Source organism: Schistocerca serialis, chromosome 4, assembly GCF_023864345.2.
Source record: "Schistocerca serialis cubense isolate TAMUIC-IGC-003099 chromosome 4, iqSchSeri2.2, whole genome shotgun sequence".
NCBI classification, from domain to species: domain Eukaryota; kingdom Metazoa; phylum Arthropoda; class Insecta; order Orthoptera; family Acrididae; genus Schistocerca; species Schistocerca serialis.
In genome coordinates this window covers 741,867,831-741,891,482 of record NC_064641.1, presented here as the reverse complement: position 1 = coordinate 741,891,482, position 23,652 = coordinate 741,867,831, and the positions used below count along the sequence as shown (strand labels likewise).

Here is a 23,652-nt window from a genome sequence, read left to right as displayed (position 1 = left end):
TCAAAATCCCGGCGTCCAACATTATCTTCTCTGGTTTCGGCTCCTCAGGAAGAATGGGCTGTAATTCCCCCTCAGACATTCAATACCTCATTGAATGTGCCCCCAGCAAAGTCGTCATGAAAGCGAAGAGTGGACACAACCCATATTAATGTCCACTAATAAGCGTCGAGACACTCTTCATGAGGTAGTCTAGCATATGTTGTAATCATAAATTTGTCGTATTTGGTATTGTAGTCAGTATAAGATATATGTTCGAACATTTAAGAATTTGTGAAAGAAAATTTCTCATACAGCAGGGACTTACTTGTGGCAACAGGAGGGTAAGTATGCTGTGGCTCTTTTCTGTCATTGTCAGGTCTCGATGTAGCCCCACTTTAATTCGCTGATTCCATACAACGTATGGGCACACCCGTGCGCTCTTTGAAGGTTTTCGCTAATATTTTGTCTGGTGAGCTTATTACCATATTCTTCAGGTGGGTTATTGACCTTTCGATTACATAGTTATTTGTTTGTTGACATCTGTCACGTGTAACAACAGTCAGCTGTACGTTGGTTAAGGCCGTGTCAGACAGGGAGCTGGCTTCGTATTCTGACATATTGGAGTGGGACGGCGCTGGCCGAGCGGTTCTAGGCGCTACAGTCTGGAACCGCGCAACCGCTACGGTTGCAGGTTCGAATCCTGCCTCGGGCATGGGTGTGTGTGATGTCCTTAGGTTAGTTAGGTTTAAGTAGTTCTAAGTTCTAGGGGACTGATGACCTCAGAAGTTAAGTCCCATAGTGCTCAGAGCCTTTTTTTGAGTGGGACAAAGATGACGCATGTGCGGAGAGAGCCACTCGGAGTGTTTATGGATTATTTATTCTACCACAGTGCGAATCCAGTATTTACTCGTGTGCGCGGTTTCTGAAATTTTAAAAACAATTGCTACACCATCTGGTGAAACTGGACAGTTTTTACGCTCAAATATTGTGGAGATACAATAATTAACAGCGAGCGAAGTGGTGCAACGATTGGCACACTGTACTTGCATTCTGGAGAACGACGGTTTTCTGTGATTTCCCTAAAACACTTCAAGCAAATGGTTGCCTTGAAACGGCACGGCTGACTTCCTTCCCCATCCTCCCATAATGCGATGGGACCGATGACCTGGCTGTTTGGTCTCCTCCCCCAAATCAACCAAAATAATAAAATCCAGGCGGTAAACCTAAGAACTGTATTTTAAATTATTACGTCCAAAAAGCCTCAAGAGAAAAAAAAAATATTGATGTGACTCATTTTACGATATGCTTCGGGAACTGACTGAAAAAGCATAGTTTTAAGAAAGCTCTAGCTGTGAAAGTTACTCGAGCCCAACATCGGAGCAATCTCAGATTTGTCGGAGCTTATGCAAAACGTCATGTGTCATAAAGAACTAGAGACACATTATTAGGACTAAGATTCGATATAAGGCAAAGTTATAGAAACACATTTATTATGCGCCTGTATACCTGCATTAGATACATTTTATTCATACACACATACCGTTACGTACGTACCCAGACATTTATAAATTAGTAGCTTGCTATTCACCATCCCTCGTCATAACAAAAACGTTGATTTGTGAGCGCAGCTACGGGTAACACCTAGCAATTATAATGAAACAGATAAAAATTAATATAACAATAATAAGTTATTTATATCAGTGCTTAGTACATCGCCTGCGCACAACTTCCAAGAAATTGCAGTTCAGAGAAATACATCACGCATCATGCAAAGCATTTGAGAATTCTGGTAGCCGCAAAATTTTACTACTTTGGTAACTTAGAAGTTTATACGAACCAGAATCGAAGTGTGCTCTCACCATTATAAGCATTTGCTCTTGCAGTACAATTGTGCACACAAGTTTACACTGGCATGTAAATGGGAGAATGCCGTTTCTTTTCTCCGACATTCGGAAAAGACAGTCTTTTTCTCTCTCGAGTCAGGCTTAAGTCCACATGGGCAGGCCCCCAGGCAAACAACTGAGGAGTACCTCGTGAGCGCGGCATTAGCCGAGCGGTCAGGGGCGCTGCAGTCATGGACTGTGCGGCTGGTCCCGGCGGAGGTTCGAGTCCTCCTTCGGGCATGGGTGTGTGTGTTCGTTCTTAGGATAATTTAGGTTAAGTAGTGTGTAAGCTTAGGAATTGATGACCTTAGCAGTTAAGTCCGTAAGATTTCACACACATTTGAACAGTACCTCGTGATAAACATACCTTGCAATTTTCTAGAATCCCCGCCATTTCCGTGATATTTAGTTTCCGTAGTGCTTTTCTGAAACTTGAGAAATTGGCGTATGTAAAAATATAAACGCTTATAGTGGTATTTTCTTTGTGTTGGGGGGAAGATGTTATGACATCTCCCCCTCTACTAACTCATTCTTCCATGTTCGGCAACAGTGTCAGGGAAGCTTCCTCTGTTCCAGGATACTTGTGGGGGCGCCTCAGGGAGAAAACCTTCAGCCAGGTACCAACCGGTCAGGGGCGCTGTTCAAGTGTCCCATCAGCACCCGTTCTGATGACTGCGAGCAGGTCGTCACCGACGGAAAGAGAAGTGAGTGCACCGACACTAGCGCCGCCAACTGGGGATGCTGTGCGGCAAACTGGCGAACCTCTTGATGCCGTTCACACGACACAGGAGTGGACGAATGAGCTACGATGTGCGTGCTGTTATCTGGCGTATAAACTGGCCACCGCGAGACCTACGTCTGGGTGCTAAAGATTCGACATGGATATTGGCCAGTTTACACGTCAGCTACCATAGGCACCATCGAGTTTAGTCGCTCCCATGTTGTGCGAAATAGCTGTTATCCTATTTCAGTATCCTTCCTCCTACTCCTGCACTTATCTTCAGTAGCTGAATTTCGTATAGTGAAAAATTACTCTGTTCTGGGACGAGTACTTGCAAATGATACTAGTGAGAGTACAAAACTTTTTTTCTTTTTTTTTGTACCCAATACATGAACTCACCTGGCAATATAAAAGAAAGTAAAATTCACTACATTAGTGTTAAGTTCTTTTGCTCAGTAAGTTGTTTGACCGAAAACCTTGCGATTCCTGCTGTGACGCACAACAATGAGACGAGTTAGTGTGTGTTGCGGTATTCACCTGAGAGAAAACTTCACATTTCTTCTGATTGATAACAAAAGAACAACATGGATGTCCTCACAAAGCAGGCACGCATTATGTGCAGTAGATACAACCATGCAATGTCATTCTATGGCCTGAAGGGAGAGGGTAATAAATTGAAGCTTGAAAGTCCTAGTGATGATTTGGTCATCAGGGTCATATCAGAAGCTCAGATACGATAAGAAGAGGGAAGGAAATCTTTTGTGCCCTTGTCAGAGAAACAGCATGATGTGGCTCCGTAAACTGTCCTGGCATAGCAGTTGATGATGTTCATATTGGGTCTCCACCTGGACTATATCATCATCTTGATACAAGATGTTTCAGCTGGAGACACGATGTGGATATCATTGCATTTGCCTTAATCAGTTTGCGGAAGGGGGGGGGGGGGAGTAAATTTGGAGACACATGCACATCATATTTAAAACTCTTAGCAAATGACCTTTGTTGTTGCATTGACTAATTCATGTGTGAGGTCCAGGGAATTTTTTATTATCCTTCTATCAGATGGAAATGAGCATACGGCATTGTGGGCCAGGAGTATCCCATTTGGGGAAGTTTGGCCGCTGAGGGGAAGTACTTTTTGCATTCAATGCCACATTGGGCGACTTGCATGTCAGAGATGGGGATGAAATGGTGATGAGGACAACACAATGCCCAGACCCAGAGCGGAGAAATTCTCCTGCCCCAGCCAGGAATCAAATAACGCGTTTTATTCAAGTTTGAGGAATACTGGCAAATCCTGCTTTTCCAAAAACTTTTTCTTTAAAATGTGGGACATGTTACACCTTTTGAACCACTGAATGAAGACTCCATGATAGTACACCCTGCTGCATTTTTTCTGGAGAATATCATAGTCAGGGATAGCTGCTTCCAGAGGTTGAAAACTATGTTCATAATTTTGTTTATTTGTTTTTGGGAAAAGAGAGAAATAGCATGTTGCCACATTTTGGCTATGAAGTTGATCTTCTTCAAGAAATACTTGTGTTTTACTGACCATGTGAGAAGATGAGATGTTCTGTTACTTTGGAGAAGCACTTTTGATCATTTCTTTGAGACTGCTTCGAAAAGTTATGATGGTGTATTCTGGTATACCCTCCCTCCCCCCCCCCCCTCTCTCTCTTCCTCTCTCTTCCCCCCCTCTCTCCCCTCCTCTTTCTCCCTCCCCCTCTCTCCCCCTCCTCTCTCTCCCTCCCCCCCTCTCTCTTTCTCTCCCTCCCTCCCTCTCTCTCTCTTGTACCCAGTTTCTGTGAAGAATGTATGCACTACCCACAGTCCTTGTTTTCTCCACATTCTGTAGGTAATCGCCATTGGCAAATGTCCAGGCACAGCTCAGCAACACACTGGTACAAACTGAATGATGTGAGATTGACTGGCTGCAACCTTTTCTGATACAAACAGTGTGAAGTAGAGATGACTGAACAGCTGCTCTCAGTAGTACGAGGAATGTTCAGATGGGTTTATTGGTTGTTATATTTTCTGGTTTATTTCTTTCAAGTAATCTGTAGTACCGTCATTCACATACATCATTAGAAAGTAATGGTTACATGTTGCAGATACCATCTATTCTGTTAGTTGTAAAACAATACTTTACTCATCTTGCTGAAGAGAGAACTAATGTTGTTTGACCTACAGTCAGTGGGACTGTCATCTTTGAGTTATTTAGCACAACATATCTTTGAAAAATGCAAATAAATTACCATACTGAAAGTCAGGCATTTAATCACAGAACATAGATTCTGATATTTTTCTGAATGGACTGGAGGGGGAAAAAAATTAAATAAGGAGTATGAACACTTTTCTGTTACGTTTACTTTTGATTTACCATAATGTGGATGTTGACCAATGAGAATGGTGTACATATTTTAATTGGTTTGGTTGTGTTCATCAAGCAACAAAAAGTATTGCTTTGCTTCATTTCAGTAAGTAAAGTGGCACACTCTACTGCACATGGTGATGAGGTATGTCATGTAGGCTCTAGAACATCCTAAGATAATCTAGCATTGTTGTCATTAGATGTGTATGTGGTCTGTGTATGTAGTTTCTAATTTTATTTAAGAAACTGTTCTGTCGTACATATTTGATATTAGCTGTACAGGTGAAAAGGATATACAGCAACACTTCCATTCAAAATAGATACCTGAATGCTTTTGTTCTTCATTGTGTGTTCTCTTGAGTTGCTGATCGTGTACTATATGTTAATAATTGTAGTTGCATAAGTGTTTATAGATTGCATTTAGTGCCTGAGTATTTGTTAGCAATTGTTGGTATGTGTCATTATGATAATTTCTTTGTAGTGTTACACTTTCTCCTTAGTCTCTGTGCTTTTCAGACTGCTTATTGGACGTTTTAATTTTTTTAAAGATAAGTCATTTGTGCTGTCCGGCATTTGAGTAATTCAACACCCATTGTGGACTGATAATTCATTGTGTACATATCAATTATTTATTTGGCCCAAATGTTATACATTCCGTACAGTAATAAATTCTGTTTTTAGAATGACATGAAAAAGACTCCGCAAACAGTTGGTGCAGACTTATAGATTTTGTTTGAAGTTATGAGGACTAGAGACAGTTGCATAAAATAACTTTTGTACACCTTATAGTGAGTTAAAGATGTTTCTTTTAGTGGGGAAAGACATTGCAGCTTGCAGAATGTGTTTTCTGGTGTCAGATCCATATACCTATAGAAAACATATTTGTCAGTATGCAAATCATCTTGAAACTGATGCAGTCTGAAATCTCTGAAACAACAGAGTAGTTTATATGTATGTGGTGGAAAGGCCATTCATAGTTTATATTATTAAATGTTTCCTGACCTGTATTAGTGTAGTCTAGATTAATATTGTTTATTTTACCATGTTATTCAGAATTGTTTGTTTAGATATGCAATAGATGTTGGATGCCATTTTTTATCTCATTTATCAACCTTTTGTATTTTTTGTTTTCTTTTTTGTTTTGGCCGTGTGGTTTGCAGACTCAGATGGGCAGTATGACTCGTGTAAGTGGTTGCCTACCTCCCCCTGTGTTCCCCTTCTCATTGCTCGGAGGTTGGTTGCTCTTGCACTTCGCTTTGCATGAGTGACTAATGCTGCATGCTGCATGGGAATGACTAACTTCTTGTCTTTCACTGTCACATGATTGTTGTTATTTAAATCAAGAAAGAATAAAAGGAAATGATTTGTATGTATGTGTGCGTGTGTCTGTGTGTTTCAGTAAAGAACTGCTGGGAAACAGTGGTGTGCGCATGTTAACGAGATGATATGTGGGTGTGGGTACCACGTCTCAGAAATTAAAATTTTTTTATATACTGCTCCCTTTCCCATTGATGTTGTGGATCAACAATCTCTTCAGTATTCAACATACTACGTCATAAGAAATTACTTTGTTCTTTATTATTGCTAAGAAAAAGAAAGAATACTATTTCTGTCACAAGTTGCACACATACATTATCACACTTATTTTGAAAAGCAGGGTATTTCTCCATATTTCCTGACCATAATTATTGTAAGTTTAAAATACAATCAGCGATTTTTCTTGCACTGTGAATTATGCATTACAAATCTCCAAGATATCAAAAATCTCTAAAATAAGGTAATCAAACACTGAGATGCGGAAACAATAAAAATAACATTGAAGCATTTTAAATTAGTACCCTAAAGTCTGTGTAAAATTTATACACAAATACCTAAACAGATTATACAATTTACTTCTTCTACAACTTAGGTACTATGCACTTCCAAGATTAATCAAACTTTGAACTGAACTATAATGGCAATGCTAAATGTTTATATAAAAAAAGCAGAGGTGGGTTAAATGTTTTCCTCATAGCTGTGCTTTTCCACATAGCCTGGGAATTATCTTCTGTCTTATTGCTTTTGGCTGTATAGTTACCAATTGGTTTTTAAAAAAGATTTGATATGATATTATTTGTTAAGATCTTTTCTTTCCTTCAGCATTTCCGGAATTTTTTAATTTCTTAGTTTATTTCCTTCCCGTAATACACAAAAGTCAATGCTAAACAAACAAAAATCACATATAAATCAGCCAAAAAGTCCGAATCCTAGTAGAATTGAAAGATTTTGGACACACTTTCTGTAGATATCAGTGGCGAAAGTATATCTTTCTCAGTTTCAATCTTTAATGTGTCCATATGATAAAATCTTTTGTTGGCTATATCCAGCCATTGAACTTGATTGATTTATTCATGAAACATATGAGAAGTGAATAATTAAACTAAATAGGAGAGAGTAATACTATTACCAAAAGCAGAATTGTGTATGATGGAGCAGGGCAGATACAAACATTAAAGATAGTAAGAAATAAACAATATTCATTTGTCTGAAGCACCTACAGAGATGTGACTATGTAGACTTTCCTGGCGTATCAACTGATGATATTCTTGTTCAGTCTGCAGCCACACCATGCAGTCATCTAGACACAATGAAACTTCCTGGCAGATTAAAACTGTGTGCCGGACTGAGACTCGAACTCGGGACCTTTGCCTTTCGCGGGCAAGTGCTCTACCAACTGAGCTACCCAAGCACGATTCATGCCCCGTCTTCACAACTTTACTTCTGCCAGTACCTCGTCTCTTACCTTCCAAACTTTTTTAATCCGCCAGGAAGTTTCATATCAGCGCACACTCCGCTGCAGAGTGAAAATCTCATTCTGGATCTAGACACAATATTTCCACAGTCCATCTGGCTATCATCTTCAGGTGAGAGTGACGTTTGCTAATCTCACCAGAACTTATTCATACCATGAGCAACAGCCCCTTTAAAATAGCATGGAACACAAACACCACATGCACCAAAAATCCTCACTGCTGCCCCTGATGCAAGTAAACATATGGTACCCCAGTGGAGATACCTGGCAAAAATGATGAATCAGTATTGAGTACCACTGTTGCTACATTCTTCTGGATGAATCAGTTACTGTTATTTTTCAAAGTCAGGTAAAAGAGGGTACCAGATTTTAGTTAAATGGTTACACCTGTCACAATTTGTAATGTTGCCTGCCAGTTTAACACTGATGGATTCTTTTGAAACACAGCCCCTATAGTGAGACACAGGGTCAACCATTAATGTCTTGTCATATGACATTGTGTCCACCAGTAAGACAGTACTCCATCACCCCAGATTTCTCAGGCTGCAACAGTTGTGTGTGGTGATGGTTCTCAATAAATCTGATGTGAATTGTGCAAATAGTTTGGACAATGAATGTTTTCCCACAATGGCAAGGGATTTGGTAAACACTGGTGATCCTCAATCATAAATCATCTTTTGCTAAGCCAAGGAGCTCTCTTATCTGGGCTGGCAGATGATGTACACTTTTGACATTACATCTTTTTAAAATCTGTCATACCTTTGAAGATATTCCTCCAGTATGTGGTAGGAAAGCCACTGATCTACATGCTTTTTTACTGGTTCCTGTGAAAGTCCAAACTCGAAGGCATGATTGTTTGTCTGTGTATCCATTGTGCATGAAGACGGGCTTACAGTGTTCGAGCACTTGTGTCAAGCTTACTGCAGCTGAGATGGAGTAAAAGCCCTTTTGCCATCAGCAGGATTCCCTTTCATTGATATGGTGGATAACAAGTCATTGAATGTAGATATCAGTCTATGTGCCTCTATTATTGGGAAACACTGTTTCCCAGAGTCCCATTGTCCTTTCTGTAGATCAGTACATGTAGAAAAGGATGTTTTTCATCTTTTTTACCTCTGTTGAGAACAAATTGATGGAGTGGCTCTGGGAAGTCTATTAGTCCCCAGAGTAACCAATTTATTTATGGAAGATTTGATGGACAGGGCCTGCCTGTTTTTGAATGTATGTCAGTGATATGTTTATGATGTGGCCACATGAACCGTTTGCTGAATCATTTTAAAAACCTTCATTCTAGCATCAGGTTCATAACAGAGTTCGAAAAGGATGGAAAGCTTCCTTTTCTGGATAGATTAAACTACAGAAAGGACACTGTCACTCTTTATTGGAAACTGATGCATAAGGACTGGTATCTACATGCAACGAGTTGTCATCCACTGTATCAGTGTGTGGGGATCCTGTGGATGTTGGCAGAGAGGCTGTCCTCCACCTCAGATGCAGAAAGCTTCACAGAAGAGCTGGGACACTTTAAGCTCTTGTTCAAGCAGAATGGCTACACAGAAAAATAGATCTGTCATGATTTTGAGTTTTGATCTCCATTGGAATCACTAGTAGACACATGTATATCAGTGCCTTCTCTACTATACGCTGGCGACATAGCTTCAACGATAGGACACATTTTGAAAATATACAATACTGAAAGTTTATTTTGTTCACCAGCCAACATAGGGAACTCCTTGGGCCAGTAAAAGATGACCTAGAATTGAGGAAGTCCAGTGTTTACCACATCCATAGCCGTAGTGGGAGAATGTAATTGGCCAAACTATTTGTACTATTGCCACAGCCTGAGAAATCTGCAAAGGCAGATCAGTCATACTGAGGAACACAGAATGTCATATAATATGACACACACAGTTGCCCCTGCGTCTCACTTTAGGGACGGTGTTTTAAAAGAATCCATTGAAATTAGACTGGCAGATAACATTATAAATAGAGACAAGGATTACTGTTTAAGTAATTTTTGGAAGCATCCTTTATCTGACATTAAAATACAATGGCCGCAAAATATATCGACAGAGTGGCTCATAGACTTTGCCAGTGTTCACTACTAGGGCACTCTACCTTCACATGTCTTAGTGGATATCAGAGACAATTTCTCGCATACACACTGTTGTTGGTCTGTGGCATATAAAAGGGCCACTGCTCACTGTGTGAATCAGTTTCTGCAAGATTAGTAAACAGCATACTCACCTGAACATGGCAGCCAGATGCACCATGGAAATATTGTATGTAGATGATCGCATGATATAATTGTAGACCCAACAAGAATATCAGCACATACAGAGATGACAAGTAAAAACAATGAGACAAAATTAAAGCACTGTTTTAGAGTTTTCACAACAGAAGCTCTTTATTCATCTGAAACTATAAAAAATTGCTGGAATGTCTCAAGTAGGAAACAGAAAAGGAAACTCTTCAGGAAAATTTTAGGATCAGAGTGCAGAAATGGAAACTGAATGAAAAACAAATTGCACAGAATTTATCAAATTACAGAAAGAGTCATAGATACTCTCTGGATATGGTGACTACAGCTTTATAGTCACATAGATGGTATGAATAAGAACAGGCTCACAAAGAGAATTCTAAAACTTGTCTTTCTAATGAAAAATCACACCAAAAAATTAACAGAGGCTTAAACATTTGGCATTCTTGAATTAATCATACAACATAAATCAAAATTTAGAATTATAATTAATAACAAAAAATTCTGCTAAACTCCCCAAACAAAACATAGAGTGGATTTGAAGAATATATGAAGAAACATTGCAAACAGATGAATTGATATGAGGATGAAAATAATTAGAGTACTAGATAGTTTAAAACAAACTCATTAGTTGTGTGCAATGAATAAATAAATAATATAAAAATAATTTAAAAATTGATATTTAATTCATCAGAAATAAACAGGCAAAGTAAGAGGTAGGTGTACAAGGAATGTTCAAATGACAAGGTACAAAATTTTTTAACAACCAAACTGGTTGACAGTAGTGAGACAACTAGGGACACACATGCAATGGAAGCATGCATCGTCACCTCCCCCTAAAAAATTCAAAGCTGTGTCTTCAGCAGGCAAGGTAATGTTCTCTGTATTTTTACATGTCCAAGATCAGATACAGGCATGGAAAAACCATTGACAGTGACGTGTCACTCGGCAACCTATGCGAGTCCATCAAGAGCAAATGGTCTCTGCTGCTCATGAAGGAAGTGTTTCTAATCCATGATAATGCACATCCAGACATCTCCAAGGTCACACAAATGGCCAAGTTCAAGTGGGAGCGGCTTGAGCATCTGCCCTAAAGCCTCAGCATGCAACTTCTATGTATTTGGTCCACTAAAAAAAGCATCTCAAAGGGAAGTGCTACAACTTGGACAAGGAAGTGAAGGACACCGTGGAGGACTGGCTCCTGTCACAGCCACAAGAAGTAAGGGAACAGGGAATCCTTCAGCTTGTGAAACAGTGAGATAGTCAAGCCTCTGGTTATTACTTTTGAATAAAGACTTCAGTTATACCCAAAGTGATGTGTCATAACTTTTCTTTTGAACATCCCTCATCCATTAAAAAAACTCAAAACTACTTATAAACACTAAGGTAAATATCAGAATTAAAATAAAGAAGCAATAATGGCAATCAATATAGTGAATAAATTTTATTTAATTGAAAAAAAATATTGAGAAGGCTGTATAACAATGAATGTAACAACAAAATTAGTTTGCTTTCCATCACATAGTTACATCTATACCTGAGATTTGATACTTGTACCTTATATTTCATAAAATGGATTTTAGGAATAAAGAAGTTTAGTCTATATTTTTTGTTAACGATATCACTAAAATAATACTATTGACTGGAACTCGAGAGGTTATGGTTAACATGTATAAGCTCTTCATATCGGAGATAATGAAAATTAACAAACTAAAGAACATATTCATTCACACACACACACACACACACACACACACACACACACACACACACACACGCTGCTTGGGAACTGACAGTGTTGTTCATGTGGTCAAGCTGTTTTCTTCTCTTAGCACTTTCCAGCATATTAACATACCACATAACACAGCTAATAATCATTAAAATAACATCACAGAAAAATTTTAACAGTAACGTCTGCAGTAGAGGCCTAATATTTTAGAGGGCTTTGGTAGCTTTTAATATGAGATAGCATAGGAGACAAAGGGAATATTATTGGGAATAAGTGAAATGTTTGGTGCTAGGTGCTGTTATTACAAATTTGTGCCTCATCTGTTATTTAATAATTGGTATCTGTACGAGTTCTTTCCCAATTACTAAGGCAGATAACATTTGAGCTTTATATGTAGGAGTCTAATACCTGCAAGAGGTTGATAAGGCAAACTACCCTTAATGTCTCACCTCTTTTAAAAAGATGCTTGGGGATAATGAAATATTACATTGCTTTATTTACCATTTGTATTCAGAAGCAGTTATAACTGTTGGACTTTCCAAATAATGAACACTTTCATTGAGTTGTGCACTTACCGTTTCTTTGGACTAGTACTTATAATTTTCCTTTCTGGTGCGCACTAACATAATTTCAGTAGTATGAACAAGTCTACTCTTCTGTGTAGTAAGTCCTTCACACCTGTGTGTCCATTTCCTTGTCCTGCCCTTTGCATTCTGCCCAAATGTTGATCTGGGAATGTATATTCATTAAAGGAGACACAATTTTGATGACAGTTTTCAGATGGAATTTAAAAGCTGCAACAGTTGTGATGGATGGCAAGATGTGGAGCATGTGAATTTTCAGCACTGTGTGGGCTTAAAGAAATACAGCTGTTGTGTTTTAAGAGTGTGGTTTGGTATGTAGTGAAATGTCTGGCTGAATTTGCATCATGGTTTGTAGTGTAGATACAGCTGTGTGTGATGCTGAGTGGTTTGTTTATTATGAATGTTTGTGCTCAAAATACTGGGTTAAAGAAAGCAAAGCTGCTTAAAAGCTGAGATGAATTGTTTTGCATTTTTCCACTTTTTGAACTGTTTCCTTTTTCTTCTTGCACAGACATTTTGGACATATATTTTTCAGTGATGTTTTATTTAATGCTTGTGAGAGTGTTTTTTCTGACATTAAAAATTTAATGGCTTTTCACAGATGATTGATGTAAACTAAAATCAGATAAATATATTATGAATAAAATATTATAATTGCCACTGAGCATGCATGTATTAAAGATCAACTTGAGTAATTACTGATTTGTTTTGAGACAGCTAAAGCAACAAGTTAAATATATCGTTAATGTGAATGACATAGTTCATGATATGAAAAATAAAATACAAGTGAAAACTAAAGCTATGAGCTCTACTTGGTTATGTACTGACTGAAATCAGAAAAACTGGCAGGGTTAAAAGTAACCTCTAGTTTACAGAATCACGAGCTCCTGCTTCAGAAAATGAGGTGGAGAAAATACACAGATTGGCAGGAGCTGTAATAAAAGAAAGAATAAAATGGTCGTAACTGTGTGTCAAGAGACATGTGCAAATTGTAGGAGAGCACCAGAGTACAATAGTAAATGTAGATTTGATTTTGTTTCTTCCAAACCTTGCCAAATTTTCTGATTTTCGCACATCCTTATATATGTTGTAGAATTTTATGATTTAAATGTTTTTTTTTAATGTTGATTTAAAATTAAAAAAATTAGGACAGTTTTAGCTTCAGTTTCAACAATGTGAAAATTACACTTGAGTTTTGTTTTCATTCAGGGCATAAAATAATTTGAAATACTGGTGGGGAAAAACCTCTATTAAAAATAATATTAAAAATATTTGTGACAAAAAAGGAGCATCTACTTATTAACATCCTTGACTTACTCCTGTTTGGTCTGGAGCACCCTGTACAGCACTTTTCTGTGCTGAACAGGGATCACTTTTCAAAGAATTACTGATTCCATTGGGAGTTGAAGTATATACAACTTGTTGCATAATAATATTGTAATTTTCAGTTAAAGAAGTCAAGTAGAAATGACTTATTTACACAGGGTTGACATCATACAATAATGAAATATGTCATTCATGCCTATATTGTTTAAGGCCTTTTTACTGATTTTTTGTGGTGTGAAGTGTTCCAGCATGGTTTGGCTATATAAGTATGATGTGCACATTTGAAAAAAAATTTTTTTGTTCACACTGTAATGTTATTTTACATATTTTACAAAAACAATCTAACTCAAAGTTTCTTGAAAGCATTGTTTTCATTAGTACATTGTAAGGTACTGGATATTCCTTACTTTACTTAATTTAATGTAATCATACATGTAACAATTATAAAAATGATAGCTGCTACTCACCATATAGCAGAGATGCTGATTTGCAGATAGACACAACAAAAAGATTGTCGAAAATTGAGCTTTTGACCAACAAGGACTTTGTCAAAAAGTCGGCCATACAGACACCACAGAGATTGCATCCCCGGCTATGGACAACAGTGACCAGTATCAACTTGGGCCAGCCACCAAACTGTCTCACTCACATTGGTGGTCCAGACGTGAAGCTGCTGCATGAACCCGACCGTGGCAGGTGTGGGTGCAGGCCGCAGAAAGTGGAGGATCGTGCGTGGCTGCTGGCCGTGAAGCAATTCAGTCAGGCTCCACTCCCCCATAGGCATGAAATGATGGGTGCTCAGAAAACAGAGAAGGGCATCATTTGGCAAAGAATCCACAACAAACTTTTTCATTTAGGACTTGATCATATGCACTAGTCATTCCACCTTGTCAGAATGGCAGAGCTGTAATGTGATGAATGCCTTGATGGCATCAAAACAATTCGAGACGTGAGAAATGAAATGGAGCCTATTATCAGAAACTGAGGTACAAGGCAACCCCTCCATAGCAGAAAACCCTCAAAAGCATATGAACTGTGACTCCAGCCAATGTTGATGCACACCGGAGAATGTAAGGAAATTGGGAAAATGCATCTACAACCAAAAGCGAACAGGAATTCAAGAACGGACCCATGAAGTCTACATGAATGTGGGCGTAGAGTGGGCCAGGGAGACAAAGATGGCCTGGGAACTGCTTTTTGTTGGGCATACTGCTCACAAGCAGTGAAAAAATGGACCATTTTGCCACTGATGCCTGGCCAAAAAGCACGTATCCTTGCTATCAGTTTACTGCACAAAACTCAATGGCCCTGGTGGAGAAGGCATAAAACCTTGAACTACAGTGCAGAAGAAATGACTACTCTGGAGAGAGGTCTTCCATGGACAAAAGCAGAACACCGTCAAAAGCAGAGAGGTGATACCATAAGGAAAAATAGTTGTGCAGGTGGTCTGAAGCCCAACCCAGCGGTTTATCTGGCCAGCTCTGTTGAACAAAGTAAATCACCTGGCAGAAAACTGGGTTGACAGCAACAGCAGCTGCTAAGTGCGAGTTTGTAATCGAGAAACTGTTCACCATGGCCTGCATTTCAGTATCAAGATGAAAGCAAAGCAATTCTGAAGATCAAAGTCAGGATCAGAACCCACAGAAAGGCAGGGCAAGGCGTCCAATTGGAATGTTTGGACATAGTCCAAATTGTATTTTGCGATGGTAGTGAGACAAGAACAGCACCCAGTATTGCTGGCATTGTTCTGTCTTGTCAGGCAAGGAAGTGCGAGGGTTAACCAGTGAAACTTGGAGCCGTACAAAAAAGTGACACTTCTGGAGAGCATAGACTATGGCAAGAGCCGGTTTTTCCACATGAGAGTAATGCTGCTAGACTGAAGTGTGAGGTTTAGAGGCGAAAGCGACAGGTCACTCAGAGTCATCGACATATCGGTGCACTAGAACTGTACTGAGGCCGTACTGTGAGGTGTAAGTCACCAAAACTATTTGCTGGTCCTGAGAGAACATAGCTTAACAAGGGGCCGATAGTAGTTCAGATTTCAACATTTGAAAAGCATGTTCACAATCCAGGCTCGAGCATAACAGGGCATGCAACAAGTGGGACAATATGGCTGCCCCCAGCAGGAATTTGTGTTAGTTGGGTATCATCTCTAGGAAGGTCTGAAGCTCCTTCATGAACAAGGGATGAGGCATAGGTGTAATGGGAGAGATGTGGTCTGGCAGAGGGTGAACCCATTCTGTGAGACCTCCAAGTGCAAATAAACAATAGAAAGTCGAAAAAACTGTGATTTTGCAAGGTTACACCATAAGTCTGCAGACTGTAAGACAGAAATCAAAGTATGCAAATTTTTCAAGTGTTTGGCCATGGAATAATTAATGTAACCTGGGATAGACATAGTCAGTTGCTCTAAAAATCATTGGAAAATACCAGGACCACTAGTCTCACCAAAAGGAAGACATGAATATTGATAGAAACCAAAAGCAATATTCAAAATCGAAACTTGCCGAGGCTCTTTGCATTGACAGTAGTAGTGAAGTGATCACAGAGGTGATGTTTCCCTGACAGCTTCCAAACTACAACATGTGGAGATGACCGTTCAATAGCCGTAAGAGGTTCCAATATCCCTACAGATTGAAGTCTGTTATCCCTACAGATTGAAGTCTGTTCAGTTCTGCTTTCATGTGATCTTCCAGGGTGACAGGAGTAGGACATGCACAGCAAAAATGAGACTGAGCCAAAAATTTCAAAGAAATCTGAGCAGAAAAATTTGTAGCATACCCTACACCTTCTGAAAAAAAGTCTGAAACCTCCTCACACAGTGTTTCCAGTTGAGAATATAGTACCAGATGGGACACAAGGTGAACTGCATCAGTGATAGAAAAATCCAAATGCCTGAAATACATCTGTCCTGAACAAGTTCTCAACACCGGTATCAGAACTACTAAAGATGTAATGGAATGAACCACTGACATGTAAGAGGTAGATGCCATAAGTTGTCCCAACAACTCAATGTTCTGTTTGTTATAACTGACCAGCTTTCGCATGACTGGTGTCAATGGCAGCGAGTCTAAACTCATGTAGGTTTGAAATTCGATAATGTTGCTGCAGCGCTGGTGTCTACCTGTAGCTGGACCACTTGGCAATAAACACTTAACTTGATAAACAACACAGGAGAAGTAACAAGCATTAGAGTCACACTGTTTATGTCCATATCCTGAGCAACATTCACTGAACGACACACAGAGATGATGTGACCTGTCTTCTGGCAAGAATTACAAGTAGCCCAGTGCTTAGGGCATGCCGAATGTTCATGGTGGAAAAAACAGAAAGGACAAGACAGGAACAGAGAATGCTGACAGTGGTGTTGTGGCAGTCATGACTGTTTGGGGCAGTCTTGGTGTGCTCAGCACTGGGCCTGCATGTTTACTGCTGCTACTGCCACTTCCTCATGCAAGTTAGCTGTTGTCCTAGTGGACACATCTCGTGACAGTACTGCCGCATTGCCCCACTCTTCAGTTTGGCCACCCACTGCCCGAAAAACTTCAAAAGATTGTGCTACTTGCAAAACTTCTGCCAATGGGGATTTTTCATAAAATAAAGCCTTCTAGTGCATTTCCTTGTCCAGAGCTAAACGGATAATTGCATCACACACCATAAAGTCTACTCACGAGTCATTATGGGCACCAGTAATGAATTGACACTTATGGCTAAGGCTGTGAAATTTGGCTGTCCAGGCCCTGTATGACAGGTTTAGTTTCTTGCGGCATTGGTGGAGCTCAACTCGTGCCACTGTGACATATGTTATTTTGTGATGGTTGTTGGACAATAAACTCTACGTTTGGTCAAAAGTAAGAGCTGTCGGTTCTTGTAAAGCTAACATAGTAATTGATACACCTTAGGTGGAATCCACGAGAGGAATAAGGCTTTGCATAAATTCCAGTCTGTCACACCGAAAGCCAAAAAATGCTATCTGTCTTTTTTCTAGATTTGCCCAACCCTCAGCTCAATCATCATACAGAGGAGAAGTGGGTGGATAGACCAGTGGAACAGTACCCTGTCTGTTAACGGAAGCCAACAATGTGGTCACTGCCAAAACAAGCTATTCAATCACTGCCAGTTCCACAGTGTCCATAATGAGTAAACCCGACAAAATGGCTCTATAAGCCTGTAAATGCGGAAACCATTCCAAAGCTCATCACCAGGCGTGTAGTAACCAAGTAGTACACAAAACCAATTCAAGTAACACAAATATAGCTATATTCATCTATCTTAGAGCAATAATGGAAAAAAGCCTCTTGTTACTCCACTTGCAATAAGACTAAAGAATCATACAGAAGGTGCAACGCAAGCGATACACAGAAGAACTGATATGAGAGCACAAACTGAAGAACATAGTGCCAGTGAATCAGCACTGCTCTGTGTGTATATATGCACGAGTCACCAGTAGATGGTGCAGTGGAGACCATGCAATGTGCATGCTTCCTACAAGAGGCCTCTAATGGCCGGCTTGCACTGATACAATTGGCATTTGATTTAAGTACCCACGGCAACACTACACTTGGCGCACTCACTCTCACATGCACTAGTAGCAGGATACAGCAAGGTGAACTGTTTGGGTTCCTAAATCACAACTAAATATGTGAACAAGAAATAAGGAAAAGCAACCACTTATTTCCAGTTAAACAACATTCTTAAACAGAATCACAAACACACTCACTCTCACGCTCATTGTTCTCTTCTATCTGACATGCTACCTCCTACCCCCAACACCAATCATTTATAACCAGTTAATGTTTCCATTGCTCATTTTCTGTTTACTCTTTCATTTGCAAAATTTTCAGAATTGTATTGACATAAAATAAATGTGTGTTATGCCAGTATTTACTTGCTTTAGTTTCTGTGAAAGATCATCTTTGGATTACTGTCTGTCTGATTACTAGTCCATGGTGTCTTTGTTAATTTCGTGACTACAGATGTGGATATCCTTGTGTTTTATGCAATACGACCAACTCAGATTCATCTGCAGTGGTGAAGTGTGAAACAGTGCCCAACCAGCCTTATGACGTCAACTGAGAAGATACTTAAAAAAACATACGTGTAGCAAACTTGGAGCTGTGTCACAAGATTGCACAAGGCAGTGAGCCATATAAAATTATTACTGTTTGTCGTAATGAATTATATCTGTAGTCCTCTGTGATAATAGTTCTACAAAGTACTCTGTCATTATGAAATTATTTCCATTCAGTTATATCTTTTTTTGCAATTTCTTGTTGCATAACAACAATTATTTTACGAAAATTTTACACTGTTTCAGGATATTATAATATTTCTGAGAAATTGTAATAATGTTAACATTAAACATGCTTTATTTAGCTAAAGGCATATAAAATAACAATTGGGAATGGGCCATATGCATCCCAGGTTAATGTTTTTTTGTCTGTGATGACACAAGTTGATTATGATGAGCTGTAGAATCTGTCACATATTCTGAATTGTTGTGCATATGGCATTGTTCCCTTCAAAATGTATTCCTCAGTGTTGTTGTATGATTGCAGCCATTGATTCAACCGATCTCTTTCCACCACTTAAGGATGAAATCAAAGATGGTCAGTGGCTTGGAGTCACTGTGAGAAGCCAAGGACCTGGTGGGAAAGTCATGGTAAGTATCTCTTCGAAGAAATGCAACCTCTGTCAAACAACTTAACCTACAACAACAGATGTTTTTTAAACTCCTTCACCTTCTGGAACAAAGATAAATTTATAAATTTTAATAATTTAAAATTTAAATATAATAATTTTTTTTGCATCGGGTAGGCTTTTTTGGAGATAAGTAGACATTTGTTACAGTAATGTTACATACATCCAAATCAACAGTAATGTTCAGTATTCAGTCTTACACAAAAAATCACAGAAATACAATTTGTAATGTTTCTTAGGAACTGCAGTCAGCTCAAGACAGATAACCTTTAGTAACAGGTGTTAACAGCCACTGCGGAAGATGGGCACACAAACAGATTGTGGAAGTGCAGTGTTTAGTGATAGTGCTCATGAACCATGTGAAAAGCAAAAGGATCTTGTAGATAAGCCAGAGCAAAAGAATTCGTTGACGCAAAAAATAAGAAATCCGACGTAAATTTAGTAAACAAACATCTGCCGACCTTATGTAGTTCCGATGGATTACCGGCTTGTGTGAAAAAGAAAGAGGAAATAAACAGCTCAGTTAGGCCTACATTTTGTAGCTCCAAAACAATTACAAAAATCGAAATATATTCAGACAGCCAAGTGCGAAACATAGCTACTGACTTTCGTAATAAAAGCAATGTGAACTTAACTTCCATGGTGAAATCAGGTGCGAAATTCTGCACAGCAACTGCAATAAGCCACGAAAAAATTCCCACATTAAGCAACAAAGACTTTGCCGTTTTCCTAGCGGGAACAAACGACGTCGCAAGAAATGAAAAACAAGATCTGTTGCTTTCATTAAAAAGGCGACTGTATGAACTAAGATGTACTAACGTCATTGTATTTTCAGTACCACATTGTCATGAACTAGCGGAATGGTCCTGCGTTAACAAAGAAGTGGAAAGTGCAAATAGTGAGATGAAACAGATATGCAAACGATTCGAAAATGTGACTTTCATTGATATAAGCAAACTAGGAAGGAGATTCCATACTAGACATGGTTTCCACTTAAACAGATTAGGAAAAAATTTCGTAATTGCAAAAACAATAGAAATAGTAAATGCCAAAATGAAAGTAAGTTGTGGCACTTCAAACGTAATTCCCCTCAAGGACAAGACCCACAAACTACTTGGTGAATCTGAAAATGAAGCATCACCACTACAAGACAAGTGTGATGTTCTGACATTGAAAGAAAACACCCCAAGTACTAGCAGTTCACAAGGAAGCATATCAATAACAACAGAACCAACACCTGTAGTATCAGAAACAGATACACCATCATCAACAGCAACAACAGAAATGACAGCATCAAAGACACCGGGAGCTACACCAGCAGCAGCAGCAGCAAGAAACTCACCATATCCCAGTGAACGACCTACAAGGTGCAGAAAACCTGTCCTTCTGGAGGATTTTTGGTACCTCGCCAGGGCAAGGAACGGAGTATGACACCACAAAATGTAAATAAAAATGTAACCAGTTCTCATCCTCATCACCTGCAGATTCTAAGCTTAAACATTCAGTGTCTTAGAAATAAGTCATTAGAACTTGAGGTAGCTATGAACAGTGCAAATATTGACTGCATGTGCATTGTGGAGCATTGGTGCAGAAGTTTTGAACTAAGTAGCATTAATATTCATCCGTTTAAGTTGGCAAGCCAATATTATAGAAAAAATACCAAAAATGGAGGTGTATGTATATTTACCAAACCAAGTATCAGCTATAAAAGAAGGTGTGAAGCTGAATCATTGAGTGTGGAAAATCATTTTGAAGCTGCAGCTGTGCAGTTGAATGAAATACAGGGAAAAGTCATAGTCATAGCAATATACAGACCACCTACTGGTGATGCAGACATATTCTTTAACCAATTAGAAATATTGCTTAACACTCTGTTCACCGATAGAGCCACTGTAGTTGTGTGTGGGGACTTCAATATTAATCTTATGAGTGAAAGTAGGCTAAAAGATAAGTTCCTAAATCTGTTATGTAGTTTCAACCTGCTTCCACACATACACACACCCACAAGAATAACAAATAATACAGTCAGTCTTATTGATAATATATTTTCAAATGTACGACGCACAGAAGTTGAAGTGACAAATACTGATTTGGGATTATCAGACCACAATGTTCTTGTCCTCAAAATCCCTTCAAGGCCACTGAAAGAGAGAAAAACACACTTCATGTATAAAAGAAATTTTTCTACAGAGAACTGTGTAGAATTCATAAATATGCTAACTAATGAGGCTTGGGCAGAAGTACTATCCCTAACAAATACAAATGATGCATATAACACATTTTCTTCCATTTTCATGGGATATTTTGAAATGTGTTTTCCAAAAAAGCTGTCAAAAATCAGGTCACATGGTAATACAAAGCCAAGTTCTTGGATCACAGCAGGCATCAAAACTTCCTGTGGAACTCTAAAGAGACTAATTTCCAAAATGAAAACATCCACAGACCCACAATTCATAGAATATGTCAGGAATTACAAGAGGGTATATAGAAAAGTAATTGCTAAAGCAAAATTCATGAGTAATGATAGTTTTATAAGACAGTCTGAAAACAAATCAAAAGCCATATGGGGTATTGTGAAGACTGAAACGGGGAAGAGTTGTGAAAACCAGGACATTAGCCTCAAAAATTTTAAAAATGTCAATATTAATAAACAAGATTTGCCAAATTATATTCACAATTATTTCATAAATGCAACAACTTCATTAAGCTTGAAATTTACAAATGAAGAAAAACCTGAATATCCAAAAACAGCTTGTAGGATGAGGGTAGAGCCAACAAATGAGGGTGAAGTGTTGAAAGTGATACAAAGCTTGAAACCCAAAATGTCGGCTGGCATAGATGAGGTGCCTGTGTCAATCATAACAAGGACAGCACCACAAATTGCAAAGCCCTTTGCACACATAGCCAATTTATCATTCAGTGAAGGAGCTTTTCCAGAACGGCTGAAAATTTCAGAAGTGAAGCCATTATTTAAAAACGGCGACAAGTATAAGGTAGAAAACTATCGCCCAATATCTCTCCTCACAGCATTCTCAAAAATATTAGAAAAACTGATGAAGCACCGAATCAACACATATCCAAATGACCATAATTTACTTAACAGAAATCAGCATGGCTTCCAAGCACGTAAAAATACCGAAACAGCAGTAATGTGCTACACTGAACAAATAATCAAAAATCTGGAAAAAGATTATAGTGTAGTAGGAGTAAATTTAGACCTCTCCAAAGCTTTTGACACGGTGAACCAGGACATTCTCTTAGAAAAAATTGGAATCGTTGGGTATACATGGGATAGGAAAAAAATGGTTTGAATCATACCTAAAAAACAGAACACAGGTTGTAGGACTGACATCAACTTACTCCAACCACAAAATAAATTCAGTATCAGAGGCAAAAAATGTAGAAATAGGAGTACCACAAGGCAGCATCTTAGGGCCCCATATTGTTTCTTGTCTATATAAATGATTTTCACACCTCAGATGATGCAGCCAAAGCAATAATATTTGCAGATGATACTAGTGTGATAATAAGTGCACCAAAGCAGTTGCTACCAACAACTGCTGATAAAGTACTAAATCACATCCACTCTTGGCTCAATGCAAACAGGTTGACATTGAATGTAAATAAAACAAATTATATGCAGTTTGGGAAAAGATGCCAAAATGTAAATCTTGATCTGGTGTGGGGTGATAAAGCCTTAGACAGAGTGACATCCACAAAATTGCTGGGGATTCATGTGGATGAAAACTTAAATTTTAGTGAACCCGTAATAAAACTTGCACAGAAACTTAATTCAGCCTGTTTTGCTCTCAGAATTATTGCAAATGTTTGTACCTCAGAGGGTGCCAGAATGGCATATTTCGGCTATTTTCAATCTCTTGCCACATACGGAATAATATTTTGGGGTTCCACAACAGGGTGCCTAAAACAAATTTTTTTGTTGCAGAAGAGGGCCATCTGAATAATAACTCACAGTCATCCACAGATACACTGCAAACCCATATTCATAAAGCTTAGAATACTTACTATACCATCATTATACATATACAAATGTGTATTGTATATCAGGACCCACATTGCAGATTTTCAGACAAATGCCGACTTTCATAACTACAATACCCGTAATAGCGCAGCACTCCATACTCAGCGAACAAAAAGAACGAATACACAAAGGCATGTGAGCCATATCGGTGCAAAACTGTACAACGCACTGCCAGTCAACATCAGGAAGTTAGAAGATGATGACAAATTTAAAACAGAATTTAAAAAATTTCTAGTAGAACAATGTTTTTATTGTGTAAATGACTA

The 23,652-nt window shown here is 38.7% G+C and overlaps 1 protein-coding gene across 4 annotated transcripts in view; it reads left to right on the top strand.

The window, feature by feature from the left end:
* LOC126473263 (integrin alpha-PS1) overlaps positions 1 to 23,652 on the top strand; it is a 595,899-nt gene that overhangs the window by 463,872 nt on the left and 108,375 nt on the right. For 2 of the 4 annotated variants that reach the window (XM_050100212.1, XM_050100211.1), the window contains exons 2-4: positions 2,439 to 2,566; positions 6,115 to 6,138; positions 19,203 to 19,306. In XM_050100212.1, coding sequence (XP_049956169.1) covers positions 2,439 to 2,566; positions 6,115 to 6,138; positions 19,203 to 19,306 — 256 coding nt within the window. Of the gene's footprint in view, positions 1 to 2,438; positions 2,567 to 6,114; positions 6,188 to 19,202; positions 19,307 to 23,652 lie in introns of all 4 variants that reach the window. The other 2 variants (XM_050100214.1, XM_050100213.1) reach the window with 2 other exon arrangements.